This window comes from Mustela lutreola, chromosome 3 (genome assembly GCF_030435805.1).
Source record: "Mustela lutreola isolate mMusLut2 chromosome 3, mMusLut2.pri, whole genome shotgun sequence".
NCBI classification, from domain to species: domain Eukaryota; kingdom Metazoa; phylum Chordata; class Mammalia; order Carnivora; family Mustelidae; genus Mustela; species Mustela lutreola.
This window is the reverse complement of record NC_081292.1, coordinates 55,703,566-55,727,509: the sequence shown is the minus strand read 5'-3', so window position 1 is coordinate 55,727,509 and position 23,944 is coordinate 55,703,566. Positions and strand designations below refer to the sequence as shown.

General features: G+C 34.2%; 1 protein-coding gene and 1 long non-coding RNA gene across 3 annotated transcripts in view; one reads left to right on the top strand and one right to left on the bottom strand.

The window, feature by feature from the left end:
• LOC131826684 (uncharacterized) overlaps positions 1–12,747 on the bottom strand; it is a 111,052-nt gene extending 98,305 nt beyond the window's left edge. The window contains exons 1-2 of the long non-coding RNA XR_009351702.1: positions 12,673–12,747; positions 8,095–8,213 (exon numbers count right to left, since the gene is read on the bottom strand). This is a non-coding gene — a long non-coding RNA (uncharacterized LOC131826684). The remainder of the gene's footprint in view (positions 1–8,094; positions 8,214–12,672) is intronic.
• An 85-nt stretch (positions 12,748–12,832) lies between these two features.
• The window catches only part of ZC2HC1A (zinc finger C2HC-type containing 1A), a 52,729-nt gene continuing 41,617 nt past the window's right edge, over positions 12,833–23,944 (top strand). The window contains exons 1-3 of one of the 2 annotated variants that reach the window (XM_059166165.1): positions 12,833–12,969; positions 21,076–21,149; positions 23,212–23,328. In XM_059166165.1, the coding sequence (XP_059022148.1) occupies positions 12,954–12,969; positions 21,076–21,149; positions 23,212–23,328 (207 nt within the window). In that variant the 5' untranslated portion in view covers positions 12,833–12,953. The remainder of the gene's footprint in view (positions 12,970–21,075; positions 21,150–23,211; positions 23,329–23,944) is intronic. The other variant, XM_059166164.1, reaches the window with a different exon arrangement.

The following is a 23,944-nucleotide window of genomic DNA, read 5'->3' as shown; positions in this document are numbered from 1 at the left end:
TTCAAAATTTGAAGAAGTGATTTAACTTTCCATTTTAGGAAATTTCTAATGATATAAAAAGTGCTATTAATTCATGATGTGGCTCAGTTATCTGTTTTATTTCACCTAGTAGTAAGTTCACCTGTGTAGTAATTTTGTTAAAAATTGGTATTTAGAACCAAAATTTAATAGCTGTGTTACGTATAAACTGGAGAAGCTTATATAAAAGAGTTTAACTATATCTTTGTAATATCTTTAATATTATAGCTTCTAAGTATCATACTCAAACCTGTATTTTCAATGTATTGTTCTTAATACTAAGTTTTCACAAATCTACTATACATGTAGATGTTTATGGGAATGGGATTGAGGGAATAAAAAAGAATTGTGTCTGACTTCCACATTGGAATTATCATGGATTGTGGGGAATGAGGACCAAGCAGCAGGGATAAAGTTGATAATTCAGTAAAACTATGTCCTTAGAATCAGATACGACCAACAGAATATAAAATCTATAAATTGGCAAAATTCTTCGGGAAAAAAGTTCAATTTAAATAAACTTCCAAAGGACAAACTGACCTCAAATAGGTCAATTCTGTTCTGGAGTTGTGCTAACACTGTAATGCTGCTGAAATTTTTAGCCAGACTTTAAAATTTTTTTAAAAATTGAATTTAAATTTCAATTATTGGGCAAGGTGCTCATCAGTTGGGAGCACAAAAAGTAATTTTGTAATTTCTCTCCGTTGTTGTCTCTACGGAAGAACTATAAAGTGTTTGTTATAAAGACACTTCACTTGGTAAAACCCCAAAAATTCCAACATAGAATATTCTTTTCCATTTTTGCATTTCTAAGGTCTATTTGTAAAGGATATATAATGAAAACCACATTTTTAATTTCAAAATAAATTTACTTTAAATTTCTTGGCTAAACTGCTACTACTAGGAAATCTCAGTAAATAGAAATAGTAAAAAAAAAGTATTTGAAACCTCAAATTGTTAGACTTCATATTTACATAACACATACCTCAATAAAGACCCAGTCATGTTTATTTATTTTTTTTTACTATGTGGAAGTAGAAAGCATAAACCCTATACTAATTATTTCAACTTTGGTTGTGAAAATATATCTGAAGCTAGAATCTAGAAGCTTCAGTTAGGAATTTAATGACAAATCTTGAAAGAATGAAAGACAATTGCCATATTTGTTTTTGAAAAAAAGAGTCATTATAATTGCTAGATAGATAAAGAAAAGTTTATGGTTATTTATAATTCCAAACCAAAAAAATTTATGTTATATCTATCTTATTCTGTATCTTTTTTTCCATAGTTGTTTTTTAAAATTTACCATTATTTACCACTTAATTTTTATCTATTTGCTAAGAGAGTCAAAGTGCTTTAATAAAACAGTGAAAATACTATTATTTATAGTTTTAAGAATTTTCACTTTTAACTTTGAGGCAATGATAGTTTGTTATAGGGAACTTCATTTGGTTTGGAAATGTATGTTGGTTCATTCAACGTTGAATCTTATATTGGAGATGATTAAATTTACCTCCTGAACTTGTGATAGTTAACTCATTATCTTTATTCTGTAATTTCCCATATACAAATGATTTGACTTGTTAGTAACCCCCCCCAAATTTTAGTTCTTCATATCTTGCTACAGAAATATCTGTAAAAAATGCAAGAACTTTAACAATTTCTAAAAACAATCACAAATCTAAGTCTTTCTTTGACAAAATATATCTTATGCATTATTGAAGATACAATACTTAGCATTATATTTTATCTTGAAGTTTCCTATTATTATAAATTATCAAATGCATATTTTTGTTTCAAATGAACTTCTTTGTCAATTTCCTATTTCTTCCATTAGCATTTCCATTCTTCCAATCACCCAGACTAATCACCTTAATTTTCTAATTTGCCTTCAATTTGAGGTCTCACCATAAATTGCTTTTACAATTCAGTTTCAGGAGAAGTAATTTCTGAGGAATCACTTACTAATATCCGATAAAAAAGATCCTGTGACTCAGTTTGTTTATTTTTAATTTGGGTAAACTTAATTGCCAAAATGGCATCGAGTTATGGTTAATTCTCAATTATAATAGTCATTTTATCTAGTTTGGGTAAAACTGACATACAAATTATTATTCAAAAAATACCTAATGAACATGTATTATATGTAATAAGTTAAAACTAGTTTTTATTATAATTTTATTTTGATGTCCATGATTTTTAAGGGTAAGATTATATTTTAATGATGTTATTAGAAGTTGTTTTAATATTCCTGGAAGTAGATAACTGCATGCAGATGACATAAAAAAATGCATCTAACCCATCCACAAGGCCTGTGAATTCTCTTTGAAATATTTATTGTATCCTTTTTGATTTCCACACTAATATTAAAGAAAGACACACTCTGCCTCATTATATCAACTTCTGCACACACAAACTCTTTTTGGGTGTGTATGTGTGCACAGAACATTTCACAGTAAGTCACTAAATTACACTGCTATACACACTGTATATCACTTTTTAATTTTCCTATACTGTGTTTATATGAATGCCGCATGGACTGAATTCTATTCTTCTAAAATTCATATGTTGAAGCCCTAACCCCCAATGTGACTGTATGTTTAGAAGGTAGTAAAGGTTAAATGAAGTTATAAGGGTGGGAGTCCTACTTCAATAGATTGGTGACCTTATAAAAGGAAGAGAGAGAGAGAGAGAGATCTTTCTCTCTCTCTCTCTTTCTTTTTAAGATTTTTGTTATTTATTTGACAGAGAGATAGAGAGCCAGAGAGCACAAGGTTGGAGGGAATAGCAAAGGAAGAGGAAGAAGTAGGCTTCTCACTGAGCAGGGAACTCCATGCAGGGCTAGATTTCAGGACTATAGGATCATGACCTGAGCTGAAGGCAGACACTTAACCATCTGAGCCACCCAGGTGCCCTGGTCTTTTGCTTTCTACCAGTGGAAGAACACAGCAATAAATTTATTCTTTTTAGGCCACGAAGACAGCTTTACCAGAACCCAACCATGCTAGCACACTGATCTTAGACTTCAGCCTCCAGAATTGTAAGAAAATAAGATTCTGTCTTTTAAGCCCAATCTATAGTATTTTGTTATGGCAGCCCAAGCTGATTAGTATAACTTATGTTATATAGTTCAACTAAGCTTTATTGTAGTTCTAACAATGGAACTATTGGCTATTAGCCCAACCAATAATAAAAAAAATATCATTTTTTTTTCACATTTTGCTACTATTTTTTTGTGGGTGATTTACTTAAAAGGCACCCTTTGGTGGTTAGTATAATTAGCAAGAGAAGATATGTATACTTGTACCCTGGAGATGAGTACTATTAAATATTATAAACTATACTCCTGAATCTACCAACTCGGTTACCTCAATAGGCCAGAAAATCATCCTTTTAGGTTTGGGTAGTTTCCAGGTTCTTCCAAGAGATTATCCTATTCACTGTCTCTACCAGACATATTAATCTCAAATTACACTTTAAAAAAAATATTTTACTCTGTATAAAAATCATCAAAGCTGAAGATCTTTCACTGTTTATGAAATAAATTTTAATTTGAAAGCCTCACACTCATGATCTCTATAATCTGGGCCTAATTTACATTTCCCACATATAGTAAGTACTCAGTACATAGTTATCTAATGACATTATCACTCTTGTCTTTTCCCGTAGTTTATCCTGTGATCGACTCGCTACCCAAACTGCCACATCTTCCAAGAATGAATACAAAATGTATTTCTTACAAGAAACTTTTACAATTCCAAACCACATGGACATTTTCCCCTATAATTACTCTGCCTCTTTTGACTGAAACATTTCATTCTAGCAGTGTATGCATTGGGGTATGTGAATATGTATTCATAGCATTTTTTAAATATCTATCAACTCACCTAGATTGTAAACATCTGTAGAGCTTCCACTCTCTATGCTCAGTATTCTTCATCAGTCCTTTCCTGGAAACTCAGTCCCAGATAATCTCTCTACTTTGAATATTTAGTACAAGTTTTCTATATATTTCTATTCATTTGGTCATTAATTATATCCAATATGCTATTAATTTGCTATGTGTTATTATATTCTCCACATGCTCTTGCTCTATTAACTACATTCTAAATTCCTTGAGGTCACGGGCTTTTATTCATTTAATGTCTAAAACTGAACTATGTAAAATTTTATGTATGTGAGACATAAAATTATAGCCTGGAGGGCAAAGGGCTAGAAGACAGAAGACCTCAGTTCTACTCCTTGGTTTAGCTAACCAACCATTCATGTTAGAAGTCTTTTAATAAATTTTTCTGAGTCTTTCTAAAATAAAGTTGTAGTGAGAGGAGATTGTTAAGATTGTTAAAAATTTATTTTTTTATATTGGGCCATGGTCTGCCTCTTCTACAGTGGCCAAACTGATACACTAAGAGATGAAGTATGTCTCTCTTTAAAAAGAGGATGGGAACAAAGAAGACCTCTAACAACTAGAAGCAGCCAGTGGAATATTTGAATATGGCAAAGGTTATATAAAGATTATGAATTCTTCCAGAGAATATTCTTGGCTTTACTTTGTTGTTTTTTAGGTGTTGGTTACCCACCTATGTGGGTAAGCATGGATCATTAATCAGGGTTCTCCAGAGAAACAGAACCGATAGGATGTATGCATGAACACATATATGCACACATGTGTACACATATATATTGATGTACATATGCACATATATGCATAAAACATGTCTATATGGAGTGTGTATACACATATATATGGAGAGAGAATTATTTCAAACAACTGGCTCACATGATTGTGGAACCTTTCAAGTTCAAAATCTGCAGGGCTATGCCATAAGGTTGGAAATCCAGGGTAGAGTTACAGTTTGAGTCCAAAGGCAGAATTCCTTCCTGCTCAGGGAAAGACAGTCTTTGTTCAACTGACTGGATGAGGCTCACCCACAATATGGAAGACAATCTGCCTTATTTAAAGATGACCAATTTATATGTTAATTTCATCCAGAAAACACCTTCACGGAAACATCCAGAATAATTTCTGACCAATTATCCAGAAACTGTGGCCAAGCCTAGTTGACATATAAAACTAACCAATACAATAGATTCTGTCCTTAATAGAAACAAAGAGTAATTCACATAATTTTCTTTTATTTCATTCATGGACAGTTTATCAGTCCTCTCTTTCCTGATCTAAAACTTGAGAGAGTAGAAACCCAATGCCTTCCCTTGTCATACTCAACAGGCTAACTATTCTTCTTAAGAAAAAGCAGTTGTGCTATGGTATATGGATCTCAAGTCAGATAATCTATTTACATATCCCAACCCAGTACCTATTCACTGTAACTTTGAAAAAGTCACTTAGTATTATGGAATCTCTATATCTTCAACATGGAAATGGTAAGAATAACATTTACCTCATGGATAGGTTATGAGGACAACATAAGACTATATGGAAAATGGTATGCATAGTAACATATTAACCCTAACCATTATATATTAAATAAAACCTCTCTGCCTACTCAAAAGAACTATTTTGAAAACCACACCATTCACTCATATCCTATTCAGTCATTTAGAAAATATTTATTGAATACTAATGACTGAAGTATTACACTAAGCTTCTGAAAAACAACAATGCCCTATGAAAATGTAGATTATCAAAAGCACTGAATAGTTAATATCCCATATAGTTATTATCAATTCAAGTACAGCTGGGCATGGGATGGAATAATTTTTAGTAATAACACTAGGTCATTAAACTGGCACTACTTATACTTATAAAGGGATCTTAGGTTAGGTTCCCCAGAAGCAGGGACTGAGAAGGGGATTCTTGCAAAAGTGATTTGTTAGAGATGACTCCTCTTGAGTGAGAGAAACAGGTTAGGGCAGTAAGAGGATAAATAAGCAAGGATGTGGTCTTATATGAAGACTGGCTTCAGCTCACCTTGAATCAGAGGCTAGCTTGTTGTACCCAAGAGTCTGTCTTTGGCTGTAAGATGCCCTTCTGATGATGAAGGCCATAATCTCTTAGGTACGGCAGTACTCTTCATAAGGAAGGCAATTCTTTAGAGAAGGAAGTAGCTAGCTTTGCGTTATCAGCTAGCATTCTCAACAGCTGGGCTGGATACACCTTCCAGTAAAGGGGATTTGAAACTGGCAATAGCAACCTCTGCTACAAAAGGACACTGATGTTCAGAATAACAGAGGCACTGCAAAGATGTTAAGAGCTCTCCAAATTCTTGAAAAAAAAAGAAAAGAAAGAAAAGAAAAAGACTGACATTCACTGTCATCTTTTACAGTTTTGAAAACTGGTCCTTCTTTCAATTATATATAAATTAAGTTCCTATGAATACTATTATTTTATTATCTGGAATTTCTCTTTCTTATGAAAATACAAACTTTATTTTGTTTTGAAAACAGAGCCAGAGGAAATTTTTATTTCTGTTTTCTTGATTATCTGTTAGCTGCTAAGAGACACAAGTGTACATAAGGCTTAAGCAATGCTATGTTACTTAGAAACAGTAAGCAAACAATTGTTGGATTCATACTACAGAATTAGATAGACAATATAGTAAATTTATTCTAAATAAGAAGTATGTTCTAAGTAAGAAGTGAATAGAATAGTGTACTTTCTATGTAAAACTGTAAAGAAGCAATTTTTCTGGAAAGATAGGTTTGCAAATGTAGACATTTGAAATAGTTTATGGCAGAAAACTTTAATAATATGCATAGCCACAATGAAAATTAAAGCTTTAGTTTTTCCCTTTTACCCGTTTGTTCTTAAAACCAAGTAATCAATTATATTAGTAATTGCATATATTCATAGGGTGAATTCTCATACAGCTGTTTCCATTAAAAGGAAGCTGGAGAAAGTATAGTATCTAATAATTGCTTTAAGTAACAGACCCATAAGGCTTTTAAAATCATAAAGAAGTACCAAGATGTTCACTTAGGTGATTTATACTGGGAGACTTTTCCTTTTTGTGCTTAGTATAAATATCTTAACATCATCATTGACATTACATAACATTTATTTATAATACATTAGAGCATTTTTAAGAAAACTTTTTAAAGAGCCCCTGGAAACTGCTATGATTCATAAGGCCAGGGCGAAAGAACTCATTATTTTTTTTTTCTCTTTTTTTTCTGTTTCTCCTTCTCTAGGTGGGAAAAAGAGCACCTAAAAACACTTGGCTCTTCTGGCGACAATAGGTAAAAAGTTGAAGTTCACAATGTGTCAAAACAGTTCTAGGCATTGGTTCTAATTTGAATTTTTAGAGCTACCCCATAACATACAGGACACTAGAAAAAAATATGTTTTTACTGTCCTTCCTAGTCTGTATCTAAATTGTCTTTGTTTTCTTAGGATTATATTTGGTTATACTAATAGAAAAATGCATAAGCAAATACTCTTATTATGTAGAGGTGAAGAGAACCCTAATAAAAACTCAGATTAACAGTTCATAAGAAAAATATATTGGGGCGCCTGGGTGGCTCAGTGGGTTAAGCCGCTGCCTTCGGCTCGGGTCGTGATCTCAGGGTCCTGGGATCGAGTCCCGCATCGGGCTCTCTGCTCAGCAGGGGAGCCTGCTTCCCTTCCTCTCTCTCTGCCTGCCTCTCCGCCTACTTGTGATTTCTGTCAAATAAATAAATAAAATCTTTAAAAAAAAAAAAAAAAAAAAAAAGAAAAATATATTGATGCACTTGGCAGAATTAAAGTTAAAAATTTCTGTTAAATGAAAGATGTCATAGACAAAGTTATCAAATATTTCATAAACTGAAAAAATATTATTAAATTAATCAAAATAGTAAGCAGTTAACATCTAAAATATACAAGGAGTTTACAAATCCATAAGAATAAATAAGAACCCCAATATAAAACATAGATAAAAACAGGAAATTCATTGAAAATCAAATCTGAATTAGCAGGTATATAAAGAGATGCCAAAGTCTTGGTTTTCAACAGATTGGCAAAAATTAGGAGTAGGTCAGCTATTAATGAATTATGGGAAGATGAATGCTCTTTCACATTGTGATGGCAGTATATACTAGTACAACCATTGCAGAGAACAATCTGGGCATACTTACTAGAAATGAATATGATCCAATAATCCATTCCAGGAACACATCCCAGAGAAACTTGAGCCCAGGTTCATAAGGGGACAGGCACAAAGATGTTCATTGTAGAGGCATCAGGGTGCCCATCACTACAGAAAAGGGTAAATAAAATGTGGTGTATAAATACAGTAATTCAGCACACAGAAGCAATAAACTAGTGTTATATACAGGAGCCTGGGTGAACCTCTAAATGAATATTTATTTAAAAATTACAAATTTAATGAAGGCTACAGTATAATGTCATATATATAAATTAAGAACAGATGCACATATAAAATAGTACAACATATGTTTCAAGGAACCACATATACCCAAAGATACCTATGAGCTTTGAACTTAAATGCAGTATCATGGTTCTTATAGTAAGAGGTTGGTATAGAGTTAAAATGGTGGATGAAAAGTTTAAGTAATAAAATGGGGGAAGAAAGATAACTTTGTGTAGGTAGTTGATATATGTGCTGTACACTGGTAAGTATTACTAACTCAACACCCTGCATCTGAGATTAAAAATATGTGAAATATATAACTATAATGCCTGTAATTTATAACTTAGAAAAATTTCACATCATGAATAAATATATTTAATTACTCTTCTTGCTTCTTTACCAACTACCCCAGAGCATGCCAGACTTCCATTAATTTAAGTTTTAAGTCATTGTCCCCCTCATCCTCGGTGGTCTTTACATATCCAATGACACCCTTCAAGATTACAATAAATACAGTACTTCTTTGTAAGACCTTTTAAATTGTTCTATTCAGGCAAATGTCTCCTGATATCTTAAGCTATACCAAACCATCTAAGATTTAATAATATGTTGCATATATTGTCTTCTATCTATCACTGTATTATTCCTTGCCCAGGGCTTCCTCTACTAGATGTTAACTGCACAGAAATCCGAAAGACCTCTTTGGAGATGCCAGTGGTGCCAAGAACAGTGCTGTGCATACAAGAGTATTTGGATTAACAGATTTTCAGATAAGATTTGGGATTGTGGTGGCAAGGGATGGATAGATGGGACCATAACTGAAGGTTGAAAAAAATGTGTCCTATTGCTGCTGAGAACTACTTTTGAAAGTGAGGAGAATAGAGATTCCTTTTGGAATTGGAGTTTCTTTTGGAACTAGAGGAGAAAGAGTAGAATAATCAATATCACACCGTGAATGAAGTAGCCTTCCAATCAATGAAGGAGATGAAGCTTGCTTTAACTTCCTCTTTTTTTTCTTTTCTTTTCTCTTCTCAGTGTTTCCTTATTTATGAGGAAATTTATTTATTTATTTATTTATTTCTCTGAACACTTAAAAATTTTCTTTTTATTTTAATCTACAAAATAAAACTATTAAGAGCCAACTCAGATGTGCTTCCTCCATCTTGAAAACTGTTCCATAGTTCTTCTCCCTTTTCAGGGGAAATATGTTTCTTTTGTTTTTGATTAAAGTATCATTTTGTTATGATTACTAAATGTGTAAATTACTAAATTATAGTGGGTCATTCCTCTGGAGGCTGTGGAGATAAGAAACCCCTTATATAATGGGAGTTGATAAACTGGGTCAGATTCTCACTGAGATTCAGAATTGCATTTAGCTATGCTCTGAAAATGATTTCAACAAGAGCCAAATGTTGTCTCAGAAAGGGAAATTGATCTTTGGGTAAGATCCAACAGGAGGTGGGAGCTTTGAAACAAGAAGATACATGTGGCTTGCTCAGCCCTTTGAAAGGTCCCAAAGAGATGTGGATTGGCTCCAGGAAATAATGATGGAAGAGAAAGTAATGGAAGGCATAAAGAATCAGGTAGATGATATGGTAAGGCAGAGTCTTAGCTACTTACTAATTAGCTACTTACTAACTTTGTCACCTGTATTGAGTCAATACAGCTCTGAACCTTTGCTTTCTTTTTTGTATGATAAGAGGTAAGAAAATCTTTATTTTTCATTCATCTATAAATGTTGCCATCACCTAAAAAGAACACTTGGCAGCTATAAAAACATGAACAGATAAGAAACATAAGAGAAGGAACTGAGCTTCATTCATTTAAGTAACTAATAAAGTAATGGGCCTGAAAAATATATAATAGGTACTCAACAAATATTTGTTGAATGGATGGATGAGAAAAATGGAATATATCACGAGGAAGTAAAGTCAGGAGAGAACACCAAGACCAGACTCTTAGGCCACTCATGTAGGAGGCAGAGGATGGAATTTAGGAAGGCAAATAAGAAACTGTCTTTTTTTGCTCAGAGGTCAGGACCAGGAAAAAAGCTTCAGGAGCCAGGATAGCTGTAGCATAAAAGTGCTGAGAGCCTATTATCTGTACAGAAGATTAGCAGGCATGTTTTAAAGAATTAAAATCCACAGCAGTAATGCCTACAAGTATACCTTCAACAATATGTCTGAACATTTAGAATTACATTTAAGGCAACTAGAAGGCAAGGTGAGTAAGGAAAGTGAGGAATGCCATGAAATTGCCATAGGTAAAATCAGACAGACCAGACTTTAAATCGAAGTTACATTCATTAGGAGTATATATATGGCAGAAAATTAATCTGAGACATCTAGAAAATAAAGAATTAATTCCGAAAAATGAAAATCATAGTATCTACTCTGAAGAATTGTTTTGAAGATTAAATAAGTGAACATATGAAAAGGACCTAAAATATGCCTAACATGATTTTTAAAAATTGTATTGTTATCATTATTATTGCCTTATTGTTTTTATGCATAATAGAGAATGTATTAGCCAACTCAATCTTTGGCTTGAGTTCAGTTCAAGATCTTGTAGTTTGTAAACTAAATTGCTTCTTTATTTTTGGGTTTTTCTTCCAAGTGTGTTTTTTTCCTATATTGTGCTCTTTTAAAAGTCCAACCCATCCACTCCCCCATAATTCTAGCTTTGTTTTAGCAGCATCAAGGAAAAAAAGACATTTCTACTTAGGCCAGGGAGGCTAAGTGGCAGATGGCTGTGGTCTGGCCAATAAGGCCTCAGATCTCAGATGTTAGAGGAACAGAAAAAAGTCAGAGCAGAACTATGGGAAGAAACAGGAACGGTGGAAGTTTTCTTTCACGTGACTGTAAGAGATGAACCATACCAGATTCAACTACTTAGATAACCTTCCCAAATAAGAGGTGATGTCCCCCTCTAGTGTTTGTTTCTAGTTTATATAATTGACCCTTGAAAAGCACAGGTTTGAACTGTGAGAGTAAACTTACATGGGTTTGTTTTTGTTTTTGTTTTTTAAATAAATACAGTACTGTAAATGAAAAAAAATAAATACAGTACTGTAAATGTATTTTCTCTTTCTTATGATTTTCCCAATCATTTTCTTTTCTCTAGCTTACTTTATTGTAAGAATAGTATATAATATATATAATATACAATATAGGTGTTAACTGATTGTTTATGTTATTGGTAAGGCTTCCAGTCAACAGCAGGCTATTAGTTAAGTTTTTGGGGAGTCAAGAGTGATATGTGGACTTTCCACGGTGCAGGTGTCAGCACCCCTAGCCCCCCATAATATTCAAGGGTCAACTGTAATAACTTCATTTGAGTGGGGAGTAAGAGGAAGATTGTTTCCTAAAGGCTACTGCTTTGTAAGATACATATTTTTAACAGTAAACAAAGTTAGCTACGATGTGAAAACTCTGCAACTGAACAGATTAATAAGAAAATTAATAGAAGACCTGTTACAGAAGTTACATTAATACTGATAACTTGCCAGTAGCTACACTAGAGTTAACAAATATGGTTTATCATTGCTAAATCAGATTTTTAAAGAAACTGTATTTATTTATTTTTTTTCATTTACAGTACTGTATTTATTTAAAGCTAAAGAAACGTGTTAAGACTGTTAAACAAAAGTTTTAGCTAGCTTTGAAGCTACCTTCATCCTCAATAGGTTGACTCTGACAGAAATAGGCCTCCTTAGGTTTTGGACTCTGACAGAAATAGGCCTCATTCTGTAGTTAGTTCCACCCTTAAACCCCCGGCTCAAACATAGTTTTGGTGTTAGTTCATAAATTACAAAGCCAACAGACCATTTTAGTTAAAGGATGATCAAGTATAGGGCCTGGGTAGGTCGGGAGTAGATGAAGATGAAGGGTGGGCTGGGTTTCACCTCTAATTGTCGGCTCAAGCTTTCAGGCTGAGAGAATTGTTCCCAAGTGTTCAGAGCAATCTCAGTTCTACAACCCCAGACACAAAGTAGGATTTCAGGGGGCGGGGAGGGGGGGAGTGCCTTAACTCCTTAATCTGTGTGTGACTATCAGGTCTCGGGAATACACTCCAGTAACGTCAGGTGACCAGCTAGCGGAAAATGGAGAGTGAACTGCACAAACGTGTGTAAGGGCGCGTTTGGTTTGCTTGTGAGCTTAGAGCCCTCAGGGAGAGAGAAGACAGAACTGTAATGACTCACTGAGGGACTGGTGAAGGGCGGCCCATGAGGCGCTGAGACATTCTAAGTGGAAGGATAGTGTGTGAGGAAAACAAGTCTGCGGTCAGGAGAACAAAGACGTCGTTTAGCTACGGCACACAACCTGAAGCGGTTTAGGCTTACCGGGAGGGCGACCGGGAAAGCTCACAGTCGGGAAGCAGCGGTGCAATTGCAGCGAGAGGCGCGCCTCTCCTGAGCCCCGCCTCTCCTGAGCCCCGCCCCTCCTTAGCCCCGCCCCTCAAGCGTCGAGCCAATGGGAGACCGGGATATTAGCTGGTGGGAGGTGCGGCCGGGTTGCTACAGCCGGAGCTGGGCGGTGGCGGCGGCGGCGGCGGTAGCGGCGGTAGCGGCGGTGGCGGCGGGTGTTGGGGGAGAAATCTCGGGGATCCGAAGGTGGTGGCGCAATGGAGGGACTGGAAGGTGAGGAGGTGGAGAGGTGCGGGCCAGGCGGTGAGAGCGGGCCCGAAGCAACCCGCGGTGCCCAGGACGGTGGTGCCGGTGGCCAGGGGCTGGACCGGAGCGGTGGACCCTGCCGCTCCTTCGGAGGCCCTAGCGGCCGGTAGCTTTTCAGCCCCCAACACCGTGGAGCTCCGGATCCTCAGGCTGCCCCGCCTCAGACGGTCTTCAGCTGGGGTTCCCGACCGGGAGCCTGATACTCCTTTGGCATGTGCCTGCTGGTCTCTTTTACCGTCTTTTGGTCTTGCCTGACTCCTGAGTGCCCTTTTGATAATCACAGTCTCCAGCCAGATTTTATTTTTCTTGCAAAGTGGACTCTCCATTAATGACCATGGCCTCTCTACTGCCAGCCTTAGCTGGAGCCCCTGGGTGTGTTTGCAGCCTCTAGCTCCAGACACTTTCCTGGCCAGTGTCCCTAGGTAACCGTTTTTCTCTTTCTGCCGCATCTTCTATCGGAGGGATGCCAAGAGCATCTACCGAGGAAGAGTCACTGGCAGCCTCAAAGCCGGGACAATAGATGAACAGAAGGATTTAAGAGCTTGTTAATGACGACTCTGTAAGGAAGAGCCGGCATTGATTCCTTATCTTTGAGTTAATCCTTGTGCTGTAACCATGACTCCAGATTTTGCTTTGTTCTCAATTCTTTCACTTCTCTATTATTTTTGTCCGTCTTATCCTCTGTAATATAACATTTGCCTAAAAACAACAATGGGAAAAAAAAAAAACTAGTTAACATTGGCAACAACAGTTTCAAGGTTGTATTTCAAATTGTGGTTAATCCTTCTGATGAACGATCCTGTTGCCTTGGTTTAGCTCTTTCCCCCCCTCCTATTTTACATAGATTCAGGTGGAATTAAAAATAAACAGAGGTGTTGAGCTCTGTATTGTTGCATGCCAGAAAACAAATTATTTCAGGTTGTGTTATAAAGTGAAAAGTAGTAACTGGTAACTTTTTGCAGTTACCTAAGCATGCCAAAAAACAAACGTAATGATGAATATGATAGGTTTTAATGCTTTTACTCTCACAGTAAATAGCTTGAGAATGGTAAATGAGAATTCTAATAAATTTTCCTTTTGTGGGCAGCTACAGTGTACTGTGACAAGTGAAGTTCCTGTTCTCTGGTCGTGTAATTTATTTCAGGGAGATCATTAAGTTTCCATGAAATAAGAATTGTAATGATCACACTTCTTACTTTCAAGATACTGTTTTTTAGAGGACATATGGAGGAACCTAATTTTTAAAATAAATTTTAATATATGTGCTGGTCTTGTAACACAGTGGATAGGATCATGGGTTTTGGAATTCTTGTGAAGTTGTCATAACATACATTAAGTGCTTTAAAACAACTTTTCTGAAGATTTTTATTATTTCATTTAACATTTGTAATTAAGGCAAAGATTTTCATCTGTTTTTTCACTTATATATGCTAAGCGCCTAAAGCAGTGTCTGACCCAAAGTGGGTACTTAATAAATATTTGTCGCTAGATAAATGACTTTGTCTATCATAGGCACCATTCTAGGTCCCAGGGTTGTAGCAAAAAAGAAAAAGTCAAAAACCCTGTTCTCTTTGAATCTATGTTTTAGTGAACCTTATATTCTAGCAATACCAAGACATTACGATTGAAATCTTACTAAGAATGCTTTTAAAATATAATGAAAATCCAGTGTAGTATTCAATACATTTGTGGAAAAATATATGTATTCTGATGTGATATGTTATGAGGGGTATGTTTTATGGGCCCAGCTTATGATGTATCACGGTAAACAGTACTTGCTCCTTACTTTTGGGGGTATTTTGTTTTTGTTTATTGTTTAACAAAATGAGTTACTATCATTATGATGTGTTTAGTTCTAATAGGTTAAGTTAAAATATATGAAATAGGTTTTTTTTTTTTTTTTTTTTTTTTTTGTAGAACAAAACAGTTGAAAAATCAGTCCCTGTTAGGTCCTATTTTGCAAAGACCAGAATTTGGAATCTTAAGGTTCCATCCATTAATTCATTCATCCATGCCTTCATTTAATAAATATTGATACAGTGATAAATAAGATAAAGTTTTGCCCCTAATGGAAGTTAAAGTCTAGCACTTGGGGTTTTTTGTTTTGTTTTTTTTAAGATTTTATGTATATATTAGAGAGAAAGCATAAGGAGTGAGGAGGGAGAGAGAAAAGCAGACTCCCCTCTGAGCAGAGAGCTAGATGCAGGGACTCCATCCCAGGATGTCAGGATCATGACTTGAGCCAAAGGCAGATCTTTTAACAAGCTTTCCCCCTAAAGTCTAGCACTTTGAGATCTAATAAATGTTATATTGCAGTCCTATAGAAAATCTTCAGGAATTTGCTTACCATGTCATAGTAATTGAGTAAATATTGTACTGTTTGGTGTCAGACTCATGTTTCTAGTTGAAGCTAGTTACTGGACTAATCTTGATTGTAAAACCAGAAAATATATGGCCCCTTAAAAAATTCTATTGAAGATTATCATACTCTTTTAAAAATTATTTACATATAAAGCATGTGCCACTTTTATTATTTTTGGTCTTCTGGGACTTCTCATGTTCCCTGATCGTTAAGAGATGAGGTAGTAGTCTGAACACTCTATTTCAAAACTAAATATAAATTATCGCTCATGATTCTGTATCATCTATATTTGAGAATTTCTGTGTTCTGTGTGTAATTGGAGCAAAACCTTTAATTTCTTTTCACCTAACTCTTGTGCCCTGTAGGTATACCTAAGGCCTATAGAATTAGGTCTAGACTTGGGAGAGTTTTAGTCTCTCCTAAGCTTTGTATCTATAAAATGGAGAGATGATAAACTTTAAGCAGATTTAATAAATACACTATTGTCATTTCTTTCATAACATCTTGATAAGTGGTTATTAACAGTTGTAATAGAGATCAGGCTCCCCATTCCTTTTCGGCTTACTAAATTAGCAGATCTTAGTGTACTGCCCTCTAAAACCTCATTAGAAGTCTAATTGCTCTTCTCTGGTGTACCCTAGATTTAGTTGAAGGAAGCATTCCTGTCCCATTAGGGTTTCCTTTTGGTTTTGTTTTCTCTAGTCCAAACACATGCTAGTTTACTGAATAATTCTTCATCTTTATTGATTTATCTAGCATTCATTGTTTTTTAGTCTTGAGTTAGATGCTAGGTTATTTTAAAAGCCAGTGTGTTAGAGAGGCCTGTGTTTGGATCATTGTTTTGTTTCTTTTTAGTTCTGTGGTTTAGTAAATCTCCACTTCAGTTTCCTCAGCTATAAAAAATGGAGGCTTTAAATACTAATCTACCTGAACTATATTAATATTAAATGATGTCACATACATAAAGCATTTAGTGAGGTGCCTAGTACATAGGAGTTCCCCTCAGTCCTTGTTTATTGGATGGGGAAACTCATATAAGTGTGTTGGGAGCTTAGGAGTGTTTCAGTAGAAGTAAAAAGCATGCTTGGAAGGGATTGTGTGCAGTCTTACTCTATATAGATGGCTATGGTACAGGATGGGCTGGAGAAAGAAGAGACTGGAAATATGTATATGGGATGGGGATTTGAACTAAGGCACAGATTGTGGGAATTAGAAAGGGAGGAGAGGTGAGATATGACTTGGATATGAGAGAGAAAAAGAAGCAAAAGTGTTGTCTAGCTTTGATGAAGAGTAAATATTAATATCTGAAGGTCTCTGCTTTAAAAGTCTCCTCATTAAAGAAGCTCTCCCCGATCATACCCACTTTCCAAATACGCTTACATATAACACTATGACTGTCTTTTCTCTTCTTACTCTGCTCTCTTTTTCTGCATTATCACTGCTTATCACTACCTGATATTTTATGTATTTGTTTTTATTTTTTCCATGTTAGAAGAGTAGAAGCTCTGTAAGATCATCACTGTTTGCTTACCTCATCGAACAGTTCCTGTCTCAGGGCACCTGGATGGCTCAGTTGGTTAAGCTGCTGCCTTCAGCTCAGGTCATGATCCCAGAGTCCTGGGATCGAGCCCCACATTAGACTCCCTGCCAAGCAGGGAGTCTCCTTCTCCCTCTCCCTCTGCCTGCCATTCCTTTTGCTTGTGCTCTCTTCAATATGTCAAATAAATAAATTAAATCTTTAAAAAAAAAAAAAAAAAGAACAGTTCCTGTCTCATGCTAGGTGCTCAACAAATACTTGGGGGAATCAACAAATTGATCTATTTTAATGTAGTGTTTGGGCCTGATAAAGTTTTCCTGCAGTTTAGGTAGAAGAGAAAGGGAGGAGGTAAAGAGGAGTTAGTAAATGTAAGCCAGTGTTTCAAAAGATGTGCTACTCAGAACATTGGTCCTAAATGTCTCCTGGGGTCAAGATTTCTGTTAGGAAAATAATAATATACTAAATCCCTTTTTCAATACTGAGGAAGTTCTGCCCTAAGAAAACCCATTCCTTTAATATAGCATTTGCCAAACATGTGACCATGGATCAAAGGATTTGAGGGTGATTGGTGAAAGTAGAAATGACTAGTCAGGTTCAGACTGAGTAGGAAGAAAAGTGCAATGAGGAATGGGTTATCAAGAAGATGCAAATCATTCTGAGATCAAGAAAGTGATTTAAAGAGAGGTAGAAGGTAGGAGTACATGGCCAGAGAAGGTGCTTGGGTATTTTAAGAGTCCAGAGGTGGACCATTACTAAACTATTTTAACAGTTGTTATTTTTGTTGAACTGGAGTGGTGGACTAAAGAGGAGTAGACTGTGAAGGCTCTCTGTTGAGTAGGTTAAGTGTGAATGTTTAACTGTGAAGGCTCTGTGTTGAGTAGGTTAAGTGTGAATGTTTAACTGTTGAAATCTAGGATGAACTCAAAGAGGAAAGTCTTTTGAGATTATTAGGGATTGTTGACCTGAAAATAATTAGATTTTGAAAAGGATTGTTGGAAAAAGACTGTATAACAGATGCTGTATGCTTCAAAACGAAGGTTTGTTTTAAAGGTTGGATTCAGATGAGCAGTGACCCATGGTGAAGAAAGAGACATGCTACACAGAAGCCAGAACTGTTCTTAATTTCCAAGATTTCATTTCTTTTGAAAATGTTCTTTCCTATTTCTTAAATAGATACATTTTAGAATGTCATAACTATTTAGATAACAGCATATTATTTCACATCTATATATATGTAATATATATCATAGTATTATATAAAGATACCATTTCAAGCCTTATGGTGCAGGTTTTGAAGTTGCCAAATACAGTAATGCATAACAGAATCAACACTGTGTGTGAGATAAATTTTATAAAGAAAAGTTATGGAGAGTTTTAGAATATTAAGGTACTTTAGTTACTTGGTTTTATCCATTAATTTGAGTGCTTCTTTTGACAGTGCTTGCTCTCTGCTACAATAGTCACCCCTCTGCATATCATCTCTACTATGTTTTTATAAGCCTCACAGTTTGCTTGCTTTTGCCACACAAGAGAGATTAGTGTTTGCCTTCAAGTGCTGGAGAAGAGTATTTTCTTATTTTATTGGTTGTAAAGCATTTTCATGTATAACATCTCAGATGACCCCTTAAGTTTTAAGGTAGACAGAGCAGATAAAATTCTCATTTAACAAATGTTAAACTGAGGCTATTTATATGATTAGTCATACATTTTTCTTCTAATTCATGTAATGAAGACTTTTCCAACAAGGAGAGAAACATCTTGTTCTTTGCTATAGTTCCTTGCAGATTCTTAGTTCCATATATAGACAAGTGGAATTGATTTTCTCAGCATTCTGCATGCTACCTGAAGCATTCATTCCTCCATCTGCAGTTGGTCAGCTGGTTTAGTCATCCTTATATCTGACCAAATTTTTGTTTAATTTAATGCCAGTAAGAGGGTATGTTATCATCCATGTACCTTTCTTGCTAATGTGGTCTTAGGGTAGGTTTTATTAAATACATATAGTATATTTGTTATGGTGTATTAGATAGAAGGGGGCCATGTATGTCATTCAACCTAACTTCCTTCCGAATTTTATACAAGAGGAGGCTGAACCTTAGTGAGGTTAAATATCTTCCCCAGGGAGTTATAGTTCTGGGACTTATTAGACAAATTTCAGTGCCTTTTTTGCTAAGCTGTCATGTCTTTTAATTAATACCATTACAACAAAATGTAGCTTTGTGACTCAGAACCTAAGCTGCTTATGACGTGTTGGTAGAAGAGGGTGTTCACACTAACATACATTTGCATGTTATACTTTGTGAATTATAGGGCTATGCTGTATGACTACCTAATATAAGAGGGAGAAAATTAAAAATTTATATCTATTTATTTTGAATGAAGTAATGACTTCAAAATTTTTGTAAAATTTTTGTTATTTATTTAACTGAAGTATACTTTAAAGCAGGTAAAATAAGTGATACTCTAACATTTTGTATTGATGAATTTTTAAATCATTGCTTAGAATTTAAAAGGTTATATGAAAATTATAAGTAAACAATAGATTATGTATCATGTGGCATCACTTTGAGCATCATTATGAAGACATTCTTAGTGTATGTTACAGATACATAGTGAAATTAAGTCCCTGTTCTCCCTAGATAACCTAACCTCTGGTATTAGAGAAGAACAATTCAGGCAAATCTTTGCTTTTGTAGTGCCCACAGCTTTACTGCCACCGTAGAGACATTGCCTCCATTTGAGATGATAGTCACTATCTACCATTAAAATTGGGCAGTGGAGTATTGAGAGAATGAGAGAACAAAACAGTTTTTCTATTATGGTTTGATTATATTCCCACCCATGTCTATTTTGATTCTTCTATTAGTTTTCTTGAACTTACTAAATGCTTTGGAACAAATTACATGAAGTCATAATTGTACTTTTCTCATGAGTTTCTTTAGGTTACTTCTAAAACAAAGTGGCTATTTGTCTTTCATGTGATAAGGAATTTTAACAGTAAAATATTCAGCAGAAAATATATTTAAGAAATATATTTAAATGTATCTAATTATGAATTATATTCAATTATTATTTTATATTATATATTAATTATATATTGTTAATATATTTAATGATTAAATAAATAAAATATATTTAATATAGTTAAGATACAGATTCAAGTACCATTTTTAGAAAATCACAGGTATGGCAATAAATTTAGTTTTGATAATTGGCTAGACAGTAAAATGACAAATAGACTCAGCTATGTAGAATTCCAAAGAATGTAGTTGTTTCTTTTAAATAAATTCAGCAACAAAATCTGTTGTATGAAAATGTGTGATAGATGCAGTAAGTTTTGATTGAGTAAAAGTTTCAGCTACTTGCCAGTTATTTGATGAATTGTGCCATAGGATGGAATATCTCAGTTTGCTGGTCCATTGAATTCTTATATAATATTATATGTATAAAATAATGAACAATTTATATAATAAAGGTAAGCATAGTAACTAGGGATTCTTTAAGGCATTATAGTTCCTATTGTCTGCTGTTACACAGACAAATTATTATTATTTTTCTTAAGATTTTATTTATTTGTGAGAGAGAGAGGGAGCAAAGCAGGGGGAGCTGCAGGCAGAGTAGAAGGAGAACCAGGCTCCCCACTGAGCAAGGAGCCTGATGTGAGACTTGATCCCAGGATCAGGATCATGACCTCAGCCAAAGGCAGATGCCCAATGGACTGAGCTAGTCCCAGAACAAGATTCTTTTTATCTTAGAATCCTTAGATCATCTCAGGAAGCCATCTCACTGATCACCAATGTTATATCTTAATCCTTTGAAGATTAATAATATATAATATTAACCTCAAGGTAAACAATGTTTAAAGTTTGGTAATTTACAGTAGAGACAGGCTATAAATTCAGAAAATGTAACAAATTGGTTTGTTTAAAATTAAAACAAGATATTTCCAACAATATCAGTTTGGTGATACTTAAATCATGACATCAGTATTTGACATGTCCTTTTTGACCACTGATAACTCTAAGTCTTGTGCCTCTTTTAATAATATTACTTATTCCAAAATGAAACAAGACATTTTCCACAAGAACTGACAGCTTATATATGAGGACATTAAAATTTGGAAGTTTCACAATTTGAACAAAGAATTTATTGATTAAATTCTTTTCTCTTTTAGAAAATGGAAGTGTCCAAGTAGGAGAATTGTTACCTTGCAAGATTTGTGGAAGAACGTTCTTTCCAGTGGCATTAGTGAGTACCTTTTTCCTTTGGATTATGATAGATCTGTAATTATTCGATAATTTAGGACAACTATCTTGGGAAGAACCTCTGTGGAATAATTTAAAGAGATACTAGTCAGTGTTCTTTGTTCAAGTGTATCAGTTCCACCTATGTCTTTCTTCTAGAGAGGTCTCTCCTTCATAGTTTGGTCTTCAGAACTACTCTGTTAAGTGTTTCTGTGTGGGAATATTAACAAAAACAGAACAAAAACTCAGAAGTGCGTAATTATGTATTTAAAGATAAAGAATGCTATGTGTCTGGGATCTGCTTTAAAGTACCTTAGGAAAAAGAGCTGGGATAGATGACAAGATTGCTAAATTGCTGATAAGTGTTGATGAGTAAGTGGGAGTTCATGACACTATGCTCTTAATTCTTATGTATATTTGAAATATTTGAAGAAAAGTTGTTTTCAATTAAAAGTGTACCTAAATTATATACCTATATTATGCATTCTTTTTAAATTTTTATTATTTTTTATATTATACATTCTTTAGCTACTTTTATTAGTAACACAAATAGGAGTACTTTTAATTGATTTTAATGTTAAATAACCAACTAGAGAATAATGAAAAAATACCTATGTACCTAAAATATTTTATTTTTACCTTAAATATAAAAATACATTTGTTAATATTTTGATGCAGAATAAAGACTTTTCTTTGAATATGCATCTGCTGATTAAAGTTCTGCCACAATCCAGAATGCGTGTTACTATTTCCAGTTTGTTTCTTTAAAGTAAAACAAGGATTTAATGATCCAAAATATCTGTTGGAATATCGACTCTTTTTAAATAATAACAGCTTTTTTCCTTTGTTCTTTAAAAACATCTTGCCCACACTTAACTCAATGATTTTGTTGTTTTTGTATCATCTCGCTGTTTTTCAAACCATTTTCAAAGCATTCAGCTCAGTTTACATAGGAAAGAAAATGCCTTCGTTTGCCCTTATTTAATATTTAATTAAATAATGTAATCACTATACAACTACAGCTTATATAACACATCATATTTGGAAATAAGTACTACATACTTTTGACACAACTCAATGTAAGAACAGGCATCTATCAGAAAATTGCTTGCTAGCCACACTTTTATTTTTTTCATATTTAAGAGATTTTTATTCTAATAGCTATAATTATAGTACTTGCTTGAAAACTAAAAACAAGTATGTATTAATTTCTAAGTATATATTGAAAATTTAAGAGGTTGCATGATATCAAACGAACCAGTTTGGAGGTTTCCTCTTTTCTCAGATAAAGTTTAACAGTTCTAGCTTGTTCAGTGTTTATCAAAATACAAAAGAAAAAAAGTGCATATAGTGCACTTCAATTAACATATTTTATTTGGAAGAGGAAAAATGATTATTTATCCAGTAGGTTAACTGAACGTCATTTATAAGAGCAATCATTGTAATGTCCTTAAAATGAATACATGAATGATTGAATGAATGAGTTGGCAGCCATATTTAAAAAACCTATAGAAGTGGAATGCTAGATAGCTCAAAAATCATGGGTAAAGAAAGATAAACTTGTTCCTTGTAATATGTAAATGTAATATGGTAACATGCTACTGTTGTATTAAGAACTTTAGTAAGCCAGGTTACTACTATTGTTTTAATTTTTGTAATCCTCACACTAATGCAGTCTCTGTTTACATTCTTTTTCCAGTATCTATTTTCATGTATTTAATAATGAAGATAACTTTTTTTTCCCACTTAAATAACTTTGGCTTTGTTACATTATTTTCCTTATTCTTAGCAGTGTGGAAACTGGAATAGTCAATAACTCTCAATAAAATTTTGGAAGACTATTTATCTATACTTTCTTGTTGTATATAGTATTCATATTTTCTTGAGAAATAACTTAGAGCATGCATTATATATACTTTTTAATGGTTTTAGTTAAAGCAAAATATCGTATTTATATATTATTTCATCTTCTAGTTTTGAAATTGGTCTCAAATGACAATTTGAAGTTTATAGATTTCCTTTCTATAGAAAAGAAAATGATGCATTGTATTTCTTTATCTTAATAGAAAAAACATGGACCTATTTGCCAGAAAACTGCCACTAAGAAGCGGAAGACTTTTGATTCAAGCAGACAAAGAGCTGAAGGAACTGATATTCCAACAGTAAAGCCTCTTAAACCTAGGGTAATTATATAGCTTTTTGGATAGTATGAATTCTGCTTTGTGTTTTCAGTTTAAAAATGATCTGAAACTTGTTTATTTTAAACTTCTGCTAAGGGGAAACCAAACTACTATCTCCAGATCTATTACAGTGAGGTTTTTGTAGCATCAGATCTCTAGTTGCTTAGCTATAGGCTGGAAACAATTAAAAATTCCTCACATGTTCTTTTTAAGTCATTGTTAATTATTGCAGCCTATTTAAGCACTCTAGTTTAAGCCTCTTATCAAGTATAGTCTCTATATACAAAAGCAAAGTCATAATTTACAGATACCTTGGCATTATAGATATTTATTATCTTGATTAATTGTCTGTAATTGTGATCTTATGCTTTCTGGGGAAGTTTGATCAGTTACTCAACTGTCCATGTATAGCTGTTGTCAGTTTATTTTCTTTGAAAGCAATGAATCTCCTTTAATAATATCTCTTTAATTCTACCTGTGATATGTTATATTGCCAACAATAAAGCACATACATACTTTGTTCGGAATAGTTTTAAAGAGTTAGTTCAATGAAAAGTCAAAATTTGAGTACCTCATTGAATAGATTTTTGAAATAAACCCTTCTTCATTGATAATAACC